General features: G+C 43.1%; 1 protein-coding gene across 1 annotated transcript in view; it reads right to left on the bottom strand.

Moving 5' to 3' along the window:
- LOC144503088 (nuclear receptor subfamily 6 group A member 1) overlaps window positions 1-15180 on the bottom strand; it is a 387078-nt gene that overhangs the window by 58746 nt on the left and 313152 nt on the right. The window contains exon 5 of the mRNA XM_078227588.1: window positions 1956-2011. Within this exon, the coding sequence (XP_078083714.1) occupies window positions 1956-2011 (56 nt within the window). The remainder of the gene's footprint in view (window positions 1-1955; window positions 2012-15180) is intronic.

Below are 15180 nucleotides of genomic sequence, written 5' to 3'. Positions count from 1 at the left end.
TTTACCCAAAATATAAATTTAAAGAGTCTATGCCAACGAAAGTAGCAGCAAGAGATTTTATTTCACTTAATTTTCTCTATAAATCTGCTTTGGAAAGGAAAAAACATTTGACAGGCACAGATACCCCTCTAAATTCAGTTTAATAAAAGTATATTTTTGCAATAATAAAATAGAAGCAGTGAGGTCAGAGCAGCAGAGGTTTATGTTTATTTCACACCTAGATTTGAGATGACCAGGGTGAACTCATTTAGTATTTGCTTGTACTTGTCTTTCATCCTTGAAAATGACAAAATAACTTTACACACAAAGTACCTTGTATAATCAAAAAATTTGAGACTGGATACATTTTTTGAAAGTAAATGGTAGATGACGTTCACCGACAAGCTCATCGACACTAATCTGAATGTTGCTGCCCATGGAAGACACCTGCAAGCCCGCCAACCGCTGCAAATCAACAGGCATTTAGAGATGCAAGGACTGATTAGGGACAGTCAACATGGCTTTGTGAGTGGAAAATCATGTCTCACAAATTTAATTGAGTTTTTTGAAGGGGTAACCAAGAAGGTAGATGAGGGCAGTGCAGTTGATGTTGTCTACATGGACTTTAGCAAGGCACCGCATGGTAGGTTGTTGCATAAAGTTAAATCTTATGGGATCCAGGGTGAGGTATCTAAATGGATACAAAATTGGCTTCTTGACAGAAGCCAGAGGGGTGGTTGTAGAGAGTTGTTTTTCAAACTGGAGGCGGTGTGCCTCAGGGATCAGTGCTGGGCCCACTGTTATTTGTCATTTATATTAATGATTTGGATGAGAATAAAGGGGGCATGGTTAGTAAGTTTGCAGATGACACTAAGATTGGTGGCAGTGGACAGTGAAGAAAGTTATCTCTAATTGCAACGGGATCTTGATCAATTGGGCCAGTGGGCTGACGAATGGCAGATGGAGTTTAATTTAGACAAATGCGAAGTGATGCATTTTGGTAGATTGAACCAGGGCAGGACTTACTCAGTTAATGGTAGGGCATTGGGGAGAGTTACAGAACAAAGAGATCTAGGGGTACAGGTTCATAGCTCCTTGAAAGTGGAGTCACAGGTGGACAGAGTGGTGAAGAAGGCATTCGGCATGCTTGGTTTCATCGGTCAGGGCATTGAATACAGGAATTGGGACATCTTGTTGAAGTTGTACAAGACAATTGGTAAGGCCACACTTGGAATACTGTGTGCAATTCTGGTCACCCTATTATAGAAAGGATATTATTAAACTAGAAAGAGTGCAGAAAAGATTTACTAGGATGCTACTGGGACTTGATGGATTGAGTTATAAGGAGAGGCTGAATAGACTGGGACTTTTTTCTCTGGAGCGTAGGAGGCTGAGGGGTGACCTTATAGAGGTCTATAAAATAATGAGGGGCGTAGACAAGGTAGATAGTCAATATATTTTCTCAAAGGTAGGGGAGTCTAAAACTAGAGGGCATAGGTTTAAGGTGAGAGGGGAGAGATACAAAAGTGTCCAGAGGAGCAATTTTTTCACACAGAGGGTGGTGAGTGTCTGGAACAAGCTGCCAGAGGTAGTAGTAGAGGCGGGTACAATTTTATCTTTTAAAAAGCATTTAAATAGTTACATGGGTACGATGGATATAGAGGGATATGGGCCAAATGCGGGCAATTGGGGTTAGCTTAGGTATTTTTAAAAAAGGCGGCATGGACAAGTTGGGCCGAAGGGCCTGTTTCCATGCTCTAAACCTCTATGACTCTCTAATCAAAGTGAGCATTGTTTAGCCACATTAACCCAGGAAAAATAAACAATATTTGCCTCTTCAACACTTTATTACAGCTAACATTACATTATGTTCATACAATATTTTGTTGAAACATTTACTGCTATTTGTTCAACTAAACTGTAGAATAACTTAAAACAATGATATACTGTTTAATTTCCATGACTGTAAAAATTACCTGAACAGGACCAATACTTTTGTTTCTACCTCCTGGCATTCCATCCTCCCTGATTGCTGCAAAAGAAAATAAAAACTTAGATTAATACCACCGTTAGTGCATTTACAAGACTAATTTTCATTTGAGTGTAAGTTTTATGCATAGTATTTCCTTGATTTGCTCTTGTCACACATCAATTAGAAAATAGGCAGATGATGTACACAGGTTTCTGCCAATGTTACTCTGAGCTAACCATTAACAGTCAAGTAACAATTACACCGAAGGCATTCTTCTGTTAAATCTCCTTCAAACATGCTGGGAAAGCAGCTAACATCTATTTGCCTCCCTTGCTTTAATAGTGATGGAACTATGAATCAGATTGCAGTAACCTGTATACTTCTTTTCAATGTGTCTAGTTTTTTTAATAAAGGAAATTATGATATTTAAAAAATGATTACTAAAATATTTCCCCCCACAGATAAAGTATTGCAATGAGATATTCTGAAAAACAAGATGCACTCTTCAAAAACAATATAATTTATATAATAGAAGTTACTGAGCATTAACAGAATTTTAGACAAATAGACAGTCTTTGTGCAGGTGTGAACAAGTGCATATATTTGATTTGATTTATTGTTGTCACATGTATTAGTATACAGTGAAAAGTATTGTTTCTTGCACGCTATACAGACAAAGCATACCATTCATAGAGAAGGAAAGAAGAGAATGCAGAATGTAGTGTTACAGTCATAGCTAGGGTGCAGAGAAAGATCAACTGACTGCGAGGTAGGTCAATTCAAAAGTCTGATGGCAGCAGGGAAGAAGCTGTCCTTGAATCGATTGATACGTGACCTCAGACTTTTGTATCTTTTTCATATAATATGAAAACCAATTTCTTCAATACCTCAACGTTAATTTAATTTCCAATTAAGTAGCTCAACATTATATCTAATAAAACATGGTAAGAATTTTCTTTATCCCATATTCCTAAAAATCTGAACTCTGCTCAAGTTAAAATATTGTATTCTATCACATCAAACTTTGGTTCAAGCTGTTTCAACCCTTGCAAACTTTTCAATTTATTTTAATCAAATACTTGCTATTGGAACAAAATTATTAGTAAATGATCAACGAGTCACAAAAACGTAATGTCCAGTAACCAAAAGGTGCAATAATGCCAACCTGTTTCCCAAAGAACCAGTTACGTTAGATTATCATTAGTTATTTTAAAGCTGCGAACTACTTTTTTAAAGATATTAAAAGGTTATCTGCCAGACTATCAGTCTGAAAAAGTATATATAAAAAGCTAAGATATTTAATTTTTAAGTTTAGAACATAGAATGAAATCCTCTGCAGTCCTTTGACTGACACTGAGGTGTTCAGTGAAGCTGCCTGAACTAGGCACCAAAGATCTTTAATTTGCAAGTGGCAGACACAATGTCAATTTCATAATCCCGCACCATAATTGGCAGTCCTTCCGGATTCTTCTGGAGTTTAAAGCGCCTGCTAGAGATCACCAACAAAATGCTTTTTTTCCCCCTTTATCTTAATTTGGTGTAAGGAGGAGCAGGAACTTTCCTCCTGGCTCCATAACAATGCTGTTGGCAGCTGCCAGCGTGCACCTGTCCCTTCCATTCAGCTTCTCACTCCTCACCTACACTCACACGTAATCAGACCTATCTGAGAGCAGCTGCCAGGGATGTAGCTAGGTTAAATTGGAATGAGGCAATAAACTGCCTCTTGACATCGGATTGGCCTTCAGAGCTCACTGCTATTATGAAAATGAAGTCAGAGGTTCAATTTGGCACCAGGCTTGGCCCTTTGGCTTCTGCTAGGTGCATCAAGTACATTGTTAATCTGATGCTTAAAATCAAGCCACAACCTCCCACTGCCTAATACAACAGTTGCCATGATGAATGTGTTCTCTTAAACAGAACTCATCTTTTTTTTTCTATTTTTAATAAGTAGCTGCACTCCACCTAGTATCACCAACTATTTCTCAAGTAGTCTGCTGCCTAAATAAAAACTATAGATATTGATCATTACTTGCAAGTTTTGGGGGAGAAGAAAGCAGAGTTGAGGAAGCACATACATGATGGATAAAGTTTCACCTTATGTGATCAAATAGAAAATAACTTTAACTGCTACTTGCAAAGAGGCCAAGGTAATCATACATGGAAAGCCTGCACAAGAAGACAACTATTCTCCATGGAGAACATGACTGAACTTTTTCTTTATTATCCTGAGGTCAAACCAATAAACCACTTTAAGAATAGAGAAGGTTGCTAGTGCCTGCAAAGCTGATTCCAACTTGGAATTTATGATTTGTGGTTTTCCATGCAACAGTGAGAAATTAATGGCAAAGCTCCCTCAACTTGCTGTGCACACCGGCATAACGCTGATCACAGATATCACAGACATTATTCATCAATTTCCCCATGGAAAACAGGGAGCAAATAGAAGAATCCCACTTTTCTATAATTTAGTTGGATTTGCTAAAGCACAGGATATTATAGATAGCACATATTGCAATATGGGTCCTTAGCCACAGAATAATTTGCCCTTTAAAATTCTTTCATGGGGTGTTAACAATGCTGGCTAGACCAGCATTTGCTACCCATTCCTGATTGCCCCTGACAAAGTGATGGTGAGCCACCATGTTGGGTTGCTGCAGGTACACACACATTGCTGTTTGGAAGGAAGTTCTAGGATTTTGTTCCAGTGACAATGAATTTAATTCCAAGTGAGGATGGTATGTGGCTTGGAAGGGAACTTGCAGGTGGTGGTGTTCCCATGTATCTGCTGATCATGTCCTTCAAGGTGGTAGAGGTCACTGGTTTGAAAGGTGCTGTTGGTTGGTTGTTGCAGTGCATCTTATCTATGGTACACACTGTGCGTTGGTGGTGGAGGGAGCTTCAAAAGCAGAAAGGAGATTTACTTGATTTCTGTACAGTTGGTCTGTGAGCACACAGACAAAATAATTCCAAGTCAAAACTAGTTACTCGCCTAAATAGACCATCATTCACTGCTGCTACACCCAGAAATACAATAGCATGGAACTGATTTTCATGTTAGCACAGCGCACTAGCATAAAGGAAAGGTGGTGGCGTAGTGATATTGTCACTGCATTAGCAATCCAGCTCTGGTGACAGGGTTCACAACAGTTGGTGAAATTTGAAGTCAATTACCTGTAACAAAAATAATTTGGAAGAAAAGGCTCGTCATCAGTGAAGGTAAGCATGACATCACTGTAGATTGCTAATAAAACCCACTGATTCACTCATGCGCTTTAGGGAAGGAAATATGCCATCTATACCTGACCTGGCCTACATGTGACTCCAGATCCACAGCAGCATGGTAACTCTGAAATGCCCTCTGAAATAGCCTAGCAAGCCACTAGTACCAAACTATTGCATGTCTACAAGAAATGCAACTGGATGGACCAGGCTACAACCTAGGCATCAGAAATAAGAATGGTAAAATGGACCCCATCAACCCTGCAAAGTCCTTTTTACTGACATCTGGACATTTTGTCAAAATACGGAGAGTTCTCCTGCAGACTAGTCAAGCAACAGCCCGATATAGTCATATTCACCAAATCATACCTTATAGACAATGCCCCAGACACCACCATCAACATCCCTGGGTACGTCAGGAAAGACCAGCCAGAGGTGTGGCACAATAGTATTCAGTCAATGGGGGGAGGAGCCCCAGGATTTGCCCTGGTAATCTTCAACATTGACTCCAGCCCTGTGATCTCCCATGGCATCAAGGCAAACATGGGCAATGAAACCTCTTCTGATTACCACAGACCACACCCCACATATGCTGAACATCATTTGGAAGAAGCACTGAGGCTGGTAGGACCACAGAAGGTACTGTGGTGGAGGACATGAATGCCCATCACCCAAAGCATCTCAGCAGCACCACAACTGACCAAGTCCCAAAATACATTGTTGCTAGACTAGATCTGTGGTAGGTGATGAAGGAACCACAAGGAGCAAAAATCTGTATGACTTTTTCCTCACTAATCTATCTGTTGTAGATGCATCTGTCCATGACGGTGTCCATGCACAGTCCTCATGGAGATGTAGGCCTGTTTTCACATTGAGAATACCCTCCATCGTGTTGTATGGAACTATCAGCAGGCTAAAAGGCATTATTTCAAACAGATCGAACACCTTAAAACTGGGCATTCATGAGGCACTTGGGCTATGACCAGCAGGATTGTAATCAACCACGATCTGTAAACTCATGGCTTGCCATTTCCCCAGTGTACCATTACTATCAAGCCAGTGTGATCAACCTGGTTCAAAGAAGAGTGCAAAAGGAACAGTGCCAGACATCCTAAAAATGAGGTACCAACCTAGTGAAGCTATAAAACAAGACTACTTGCATGCTGAACAGTGGAAGCAGCATGCAATGAACAGAGCTAAGCAATTCTACAACCAATAAATCAGATCTAAGTCCAAAGATGTGCAGGTTAGAGGTTGATTGGCCATGCTAAATTGACTTAATATCAGGGGGATTAGCAGGGTAAATGAGGGTTACGGAGATAGGCCTGGTTGGGATTGTGGTCAGTGCAGACTCAATGGGCCAAATGGCCTCCTTCTGTACTGTAGGGATTCTATGCTCAGCAGTCCCACCAATCATGGAGGACAATTAAACAACAACAGGAGAGGACCCATAAATTAACATAACCTGCCCACCGATGCTCAGAAGGGGTTCCGCCATGGCCACACAGCTTCTGACCTCATTACAGCCTTGGTCCAAAAAGGGACAAAAGAGCTGAACTCAAAAGGTGAGGTGAAAGTGAATGCCCTTGACATCTTGGCAACATTGATGGTGCAAATCAGCACAAGTGGGTACGATCTAGTGGCCATTACAGAAACGTGGCTGAAAGGTGACCAGGACTGGGAGATGAATATCCAGGGGTATCAGGCGTTTAGGAAGAATAGACAGGAAGGAAAAGGTGGTGGGGTCGCGCTAGTAATAAGAGATAATATCAGGGTAGTACTGAGGGATGACATAGGCTCTGAGGAACAAAACGTGGAATCATTATGGGTAGAGATGAGGAATAGTAGAGGGAGAAAGACACTAGTAGGTGTGGTATATAGGCCCCCAAATAATAATGTTGAGGTAGGGAGGGCTATAAACAAGCAGATAAGGGATGCGTGTAAAAACGGAACGGCAATAATCATGGGGGACTTCAACATGCACATTGACTGGCAGACTCAAGTCGGTAAGGGTGGAATGGAGGAAGAGTTCTTAGAATGCTGTCGGGATAGTTTCCTTGAACAGCATGTTACGGAACCGACGAGGGAACGAGCTATTTTGGATCTGGTATTGTGTAACGAGGTAGGTAGAATTAAGGATCTTATTGTGAAGGACCCTCTTGGGTCTAGTGACCACAATATGGTCGAATTTCTGATTCAGATGGAAGAGGAGAAAGTTTGGTCCCAAACCAGTGTCCTCTGTTTGAACAGAGGGAAATATGATAGGATGAGGGATGAATTGGCTAAGGTAGACTGGGAGAGCAGGCTGGCAGGTAGGATAGCTGAGGAACAGTGGAGGATTTTTAAGGAGATCCTTTTCAGTTCTCAGCAAAAATATATTCCAGCAAAAACAAGGATTGTAAGAAAAGGGAGAACCAGCCGTGGATAACGAAGGAAATAAAGGAGAGTATTAAAATAAAAACAGCTGCGTACAGAGTGGCCAAAAATAGTGGAGAAACAAGTGATTGGGAAAAATTTAAGAAACAACAAAGAGAGACTAAGAAAGCGATAAAGAAAGGAAGGATAGACTATGAAGCTAGGCTAGCAATTAATATAAAAAATGATAGTAAAAGTTTTTATAAATATATAAAAAGGAATAGAGTGGCTAGAGTGAATGTTGGACCCTTGGAGGATGAGAGGGGGGAGTTAATAGTGGGAAATGAGGATATGGCTGAGTCTTTAAATAAGTTTTTTGTGTCGGTCTTCACGGTGGAGGACACAAATAGTTTGCCAAATATTAACGATAGAGGGTTGGCAGCAGGAGAAATACTTAATACAATTCATGTTACCAGAGAGGCAGTGCTGGGTAGACTAATAGGACTGAAGGTGGACAAGTCCCCAGGTTCGGATGGAATGCATCCCAGGGTATTGAAAGAAATGTCAGAGGTAATAATGGATGCGCTAGTGATTATTTATCAAAACTCGTTGCATTCTGGGGTAGTGCCGGTTGATTGGAAAACGGCTAATGTTACGCCGCTGTTTAAAAAAGGAAGGAGACAAAAGGCGGGTAACTATAGGCCGGTCAGCTTAACGTCTGTAGTAGGGAAAATGCTGGAATCCATTATTAAAGAGGAGATAGCAGGGCATCTGGATAGAAATGGTTCGATCAATCAGACGCAGCATGGATTCATGAGGGGAAAGTCGTGCTTGACGAACATGTTGGATTTTTATGAAGATGTGACTAGGGCGGTTGATGGAGGAGAACCGGTGGATGCGGTGTTTTTGGATTTCCAAAAGGCGTTTGATAAGGTGCCCCATAAAAGGCTGCTGAAGAAGATTAGGGCACACGGAGTTGGGGGTAGTGTGTTAAAGTGGATTGGGGACTGGCTATCCGACAGGAAGCAAAGAGTCGGAATAAATGGGTGTTTTTCCGGTTGGAGGAAGGTAACTAGTGGCGTGCCGCAGGGATCGGTACTCGGGCCGCAACTATTTACCATTTATATAGATGATCTGGAGGAGGGGACGGAGTGTAGGGTAACGAAGTTTGCAGACGACACAAAGATAAGTGGAAAAGTGAATCGTGTGGAGGACGGAGAAGATCTGCAGAGAGATTTGGACAGGCTGAGTGAGTGGGCGAGGATATGGCAAATGGAGTATAACGTTGATAAATGCGAGGTTATACACTTTGGAGGAAATAATAACAAATGGGATTACTATCTCAATGGAAACAAATTAAAACATGCTACCGTGCAAAGGGACCTGGGGGTCCTTGTGCATGAGACGCAAAAGCCCAGTCTGCAGGTACAACAGGTGATCAAGAAGGCAAATGGGATGTTGGCCTATATCGCGAGGGGGATAGAATATAAAAGCAGGGATGTCTTGATGCACCTGTACAGGGCATTGGTGAGGCCGCAGCTGGAATACTGTGTGCAGTATTGGTCCCCTTATATGAGGAAGGATATATTGGCATAGGAGGGAGTGCAGAGAAGGTTCACCAGGTTGATACCGGAGATGAGGGGTTTGGATTATGAGGAGAGGCTGAGGAGATTGGGTTTGTACTCGTTGGAGTTTAGAAGGATGAGGGGGGATCTTATGGAGACTTATAAGATAATGCGGGGGCTGGATAGGGTGGAGGCGGAGAGATTCTTTCCACTTAGTAAGGAAGTTAAAACTAGAGGACACAGCCTCAAAATAAAGGGGGGTCGGTTTAAGACAGAGTTGAGGAGGAACTTCTTCTCCCAGAGGGTGGTGAATCTCTGGAATTCTCTGCCCACTGAGGTGGTGGAGGCTACCTCGCTGAATATGTTTAAAGTGCGGATGGATGGATTCCTGGTCGGTAAGGGAATTAAGGGTTATGGGGATCAGGCGGGTAAGTGGTACTGATCCACGTCAGATCAGCCATGATCTTATTGAATGGTGGGGCAGGCTCGAGGGGCTAGATGGCCTACTCCTGCTCCTATTTCTTATGTTCTTAACATTTGACTGAGAGTGACATCAAGGGGCCCTGCAGTGCCAACTTGTACCAAGAGGCAGAGCCAGGGGCATTGCTAGGCCACTGTCTGGACATGTCCCTCTCCCTTGTGGGCTATACTTAACTTTGCGCTCTGGAGGAGGTCCCCCACGACAGGTTCACATCAAGGTGAACCTGTTATAACCCACGTCAATGTGTCAATATACAGTGGGGGGTGGGGGAATCAATATCTGGCGAGGGAGCAGGTTAATTATATTAAAATCCATTCAAATGCATATAAAGCAGGTTCCTGCCCATTATGGATCACCCCTTCGTTTAACTTTTCATCATTGCCCACTACAGCATTTAACCAATTGGGCATGTTTGTTTTTTTTAATTCATTCAAGGGATGTGCACTTCATTGGCTACACCAACATTGGTTGTCCATCCCAAATTGCCCTTGCAAAGGTGATAGTGAGCTGCTTTCTTGAACCCCTGCACTCCATGTGAAGGTATACTCGCAGTATTGTTAAGAAGGGCGTTCCACAAACCAGAGACAATGAAAGAACGGCGATATATTTCCAAGTTAGGATGGTAAGTGGTTTGGAGGGGAACTTCCAGGCCGTGATGTTCCCATGCATTTGCTGCCCTTGACTTTCTAGATGGTAGTGATTGCGTGTTTGGAAGATGCTGTTGAAGGAGCCTTTGTAAATTCCTGCGGTGTGTCTTGTAGATGGTACACACTGCTGCTACAGTGTGTTGGTGGTGGAGGGAGTGAATGTTTGTGGAAGGGATACCAATCAAATCAGCCACTTTGTCCTGGATGATGTCAAATTTCTTGAGTGTTGTTAGAGCTGTACTCAGTCAGGCAAATAGAAAGTATCTCATCGCAACCCTAACTTGTGCCTTATAGATGGTAGACAAGCTTTGAGGGAGTCAGGAGATATGAGTTCCTTGCCACAGGATTCCTTAGCCTCTGACCTGCTCTTGTAGCCACAGTATTCATATGGCTAGTGCAGATCAATTTTTGGTCAATGGTAACCCCAGGATATTGATAGTGAGGGGATTTTGTGATGGTAATGCCACTAAATGTCAAAGGGCAATAGCTACATTCTCTCTTGTTGCTGATGGTCATTGCCTGGCATTTATGTGGTGCGAATATTACTTGCCACTTGTCAGCTCAAGCCTGGAATGGGCTGAACATGTGCAATCATCAGCGGACATCCTCATTTCTGACCTCATCATGGAAGGAGGGTCAGTGGTGAAGCAACTGAAGATGATTGAGCCAGGACACTAGGAGGAACTCCTGCATTGATGTCCTGGAGCTGAGATGACCTCTAACAACCACAACCAGCGGAGATTCCCCCCCCCCCCCCCCCCCCCCCTCCAATTCCCCTAAACTCTAGTTTTGTTGGAACATATTAATCAACCAATTAGAGAAATTCATCAATACTATCCATTTTGTATGGTAATACAGAACTTGAATATTGCTGTAAAAAGAGACATGCTATTGACAGCCATTCACTGGTTCATTCCTCATGGCAAAGCTTTGACCAGAGTCAACCTGCCTGGTTTGAATTTGCACAAAAGCTTGGCGGTTAACTGCTCCCTGGTACATTCTCCATGGCAATGCCCTACCAATTAAAGTCCACTTGCCAACCAATTAGCACTCTCTTCTCATGCAGTCTAAGTTGTTGTTTCATTTACAATTGGTATTTTTGCGAATTCTGTCCCAGAGAGTGCAAGATAAAAAGCTTCAAAATCATGTCACATTTTTCCTGCACTACTATATGTATCCTAGTACCACCTTTTTCAGTAGGAATCTTAAACCTATAATTTTGTGCCAAATCTTTCCACATAGCGCCTGCATGATGCACATTTCTAGCTTTTAAACTTATTAATAACATTAACAGTGAGAACAACTAGTATTAATATTGTGTCTTTAACAGATTTTTTAAAACATTGCAAGGCATTTTAAAGAAAAAAAACCAACTGACTTCAGAGCCAAAGGAGGAGAGATACAAAGAACAAAGAACAAAGAACAATACAGCACAGGAACAGGCCCTTCGGCCCTCCAAGCCCGCGCCGCTCCCCGGTCCAGGATTGAATCCTGAATCCAGGATCCCCACCCAATTTTCCAGCCTATCTACATACCAATATCCTATCCACCGAGCTGTCCCTCACAGCTACGATGCTTTGTTCATTACAACCTATTAACTTACCCCCACCCCCCCATTCCAGACCATGTGATCTCCAGGGAGAGGCGAAAACCCAGAGTGAAAAACCCCAGGGCCAATATGGGGAAAAACAAATCTGGGAAATTCCTCTCCGACCCCCTGAGGCGATCGAAACGAGTCCAGGAGATCACAATGGCCCCGATCGGAAAATGCTTCCCAACCCTAGTCATTTCCACTTCCACGAACACCATATGAATCCCCTGCCCCCGAGACAGGTTCCCAACTATCCGCAGTCTCACTCTGTACTGGCACCAGCAAGATGATCGTAGAATGAAGCCTTGAAACGAGAAACCAGGAACAATTAGCCCGCGCCGCTCCCTGGTCCAAACTAGATCACTCTTTTGTATCCCTCCATTCCCACTCCGTTCATATAGCTGTCTAGATAAGTCTTAAACGTTCCCAGTGTGTCCGCCTCCACCACCTTGCCCGGCAACACATTCCAGGCCCCCACGACCCTCTGTGTGAAATATGTCCTTCTGATATCTGTGTTAAACCTCCCCCCCTTCACCTTGAACCTATGACCCCTCGTGAACGTCACCACCGACCCGGGGAAAAGCTTCCCACCGTTCACCCTATCAATGCCTTTCATAATTTTATACACCTCTATTAAGTCTCCCCTCATCCTCCGTCTTTCCAAGGAGAACAACCCCAGTTTCCCCAATCTCTCCTCATAACCAAGCCCCTCCATACCAGGCAACATCCTGGTAAACCTCCTCTGTACTCTCTCCAAAGCCTCCACGTCCTTCTGGTAGTGTGGCGACCAGAACTGGACACAGTATTCCAAATGCGGCCGAACCAACGTTCTATACATCTGCAACATCAGACCCCAACTTTTATACTCTATGCCCCGTCCTATAAAGGCAAGCATGCCATATGCCTTCTTCACCACCTTCTCCACCTGTGACGTCACCTTCAAAGATCTGTGGACTTGCACACCCAGGTCCCTCTGCGTCTCTACACCCTTTATGGTTCTTCCATTTATCGTGTAGCTCCTCCCTACATTATTCCCACCAAAATGCATCACTTCGCATTTATCAGGATTGAACTCCATCTGCCATTTCCTTGCCCAAATTTCCAGCCTATCTATATCCTTCTGTAGCCTCTGACAATGTTCCTCACTATCTGCAAGTCCTGCCAGTTTTGTGTCGTCCGCAAACTTACTGATCACCCCAGTTACTCCTTCTTCCAGATCATTTATATAAATCACAAACAGCAGAGGTCCCAATACAGAGCCCTGCGGTACACCACTAGTCACAGGCCTCCAGCCGGAAAAAGACCCTTCCACTACCACCCTCTGTCTTCTATGACCAAGCCAGTTCTCCACCCATCTAGCCACCTCCCCCTTTATCCCATGGGATCCAACCTTTTTCACTAGCCTACCATGAGGGACTTTGTCAAACGCTTTACTAAAGTCCATATAGACAACATCCACGGCCCTTCCTTCGTCAACCATTTTGGTCACTTCTTCAAAAAACACCACCAGGTTCGTGAGGCATGACCTCCCTCTCACAAAACCATGTTGACTATCGTTAATGAGTTTATTCCTTTCTAAATGCGCATACATCCTATCTTTAAGAATCTTCTCCAACAACTTCCCCACCACGGACGTCAAGCTCACCGGCCTATAATTACCCGGGTTATCCTTCCTACCCTTCTTAAATAACGGGACCACATTGGCTATCCTCCAATCCTCTGGGACCTCACCTGTGTCCAGTGACGAGACAAAGATTTGCGTCAGAGGCCCAACTATTTCACCTCTCGTCTCCCTGAGCAGCCTTGGATAGATTCCATCAGGCCCTGGGGATTTGTCAGTCTTTATATTCTCTAACAAACCTAACACTTCCTCCTTTGTAATGGAGATTTTCTCCAACGGTTCAACACTCCCCTCCGAGACACTCCCAGTCAACACATCCCTCTCCTTAGTGAATACCGACGCAAAGTATTCATTTAGGGTCTCCCCTACCTCTTTGGGCTCCAAGCATAAGTCCCCACTTTTGTCCCTGAGAGGTCCGATTTTTTCCCTTACAACCCTTTTGTTCCTAACGTATGAATAAAATGCCTTGGGATTCTCCTTAATCCTGTCTGCCAAGAACATTTCGTGACCCCTTTTTGCTCTTCTAATTCCCCGTTTGAGTATTTTCCTACTTTCATTATACTCCTCCAGAGCTCCCTCCGTTTTTAGCTGCTTGGACCTAACATACACCTCTCTTTTCCTTTTGACCAGTCCCTCAATTTCCCTGGTTATCCACGGTTCTCTAATCCTACCCTTCCTATCCTTCTTTTTTACAGGCACATGCTTGTCCTGTAGCCCTAACAACCATTCCTTAAAAGACTGCCACATACCAGATGTGGATTTACCCTCAAACAGCCTCTCCCAATCAAGAGCTGCCAATTTCTGCCTGATCCCAATAAAGTTAGCCTTCCCCCAATCCAACACCTTACCCTTGGGACACCACTCATCCTTTTCCATCACTATCCTAAAGCTAACAGAATTGTGGTCACTATTTGCCACATGTTCCCCGACCAAAACTTTGAAGACCTGACCGGGTTCATTCCCCAGCACCAGGTCCAGTATAGCCCCCTCTCTAGTTGGGCTGTCCACATATTGTTCCAACGAACCCTCCTGTACACATTTTACAAATGCCTCACCATCCAGAGTCCCTGCCCTCAGCGATTTCCAGTCTATACCAGGGAAATTGAAGTCTGGAACACTGACCAAACTTTTTCAGAGATACAGATTTTAAGAAGGGCTGAAGTGGAGGTAGAGGTGCGAAGAGGTAGTGGGGTTTAGAGAGGGAAAGAATACCACCCTAATACACAAATATCAGCGTTCGTCATGCACCATCAACTGCTCAATGCATACAGCTAACTTTGTTGTACTAAGACTGTGGTACATTTTTAGCATGCCACAGACTTTTCCCTTGGCATACTATAACATATAAATGAGCTGACTTTGCATAATAGTATGAAATTAATTCTCTGTGCTACAGGCACACATGTTGCTCGAATAACAGTGATCTCAATGCTTGTGTGCAGAGACTTTTGATCCCTAATGTATTTCAACATTATAATGCATGGATTCAGGATTTTTTGAACTAACAATGTTCTGAGACCACACAAGTGTTGAAAAACAACTGATCGGAGTTGGATGAGACTACAAGATGTTCCTAAGCATTATATACTGATAGCAGAATTCTGAAGGAATGAAACATCAACAACTTCACAAGAGCTGCTGATAAGAATTTTTCGAAGATGCCATTCTAGAAACTTAACACTTTTGCCCCTCAATGTTGATTTTCTATTAAGAACATAATGGGAAATGTATCTCTTTCTCATACAAACTC

Source organism: Mustelus asterias, chromosome 13 (assembly GCF_964213995.1).
Source record: "Mustelus asterias chromosome 13, sMusAst1.hap1.1, whole genome shotgun sequence".
NCBI classification, from domain to species: Eukaryota; Metazoa; Chordata; class Chondrichthyes; order Carcharhiniformes; family Triakidae; genus Mustelus; species Mustelus asterias.
The sequence above is the reverse complement of the archived record's forward strand: the minus strand, read 5'-3'. Positions and strand labels throughout refer to the sequence as shown.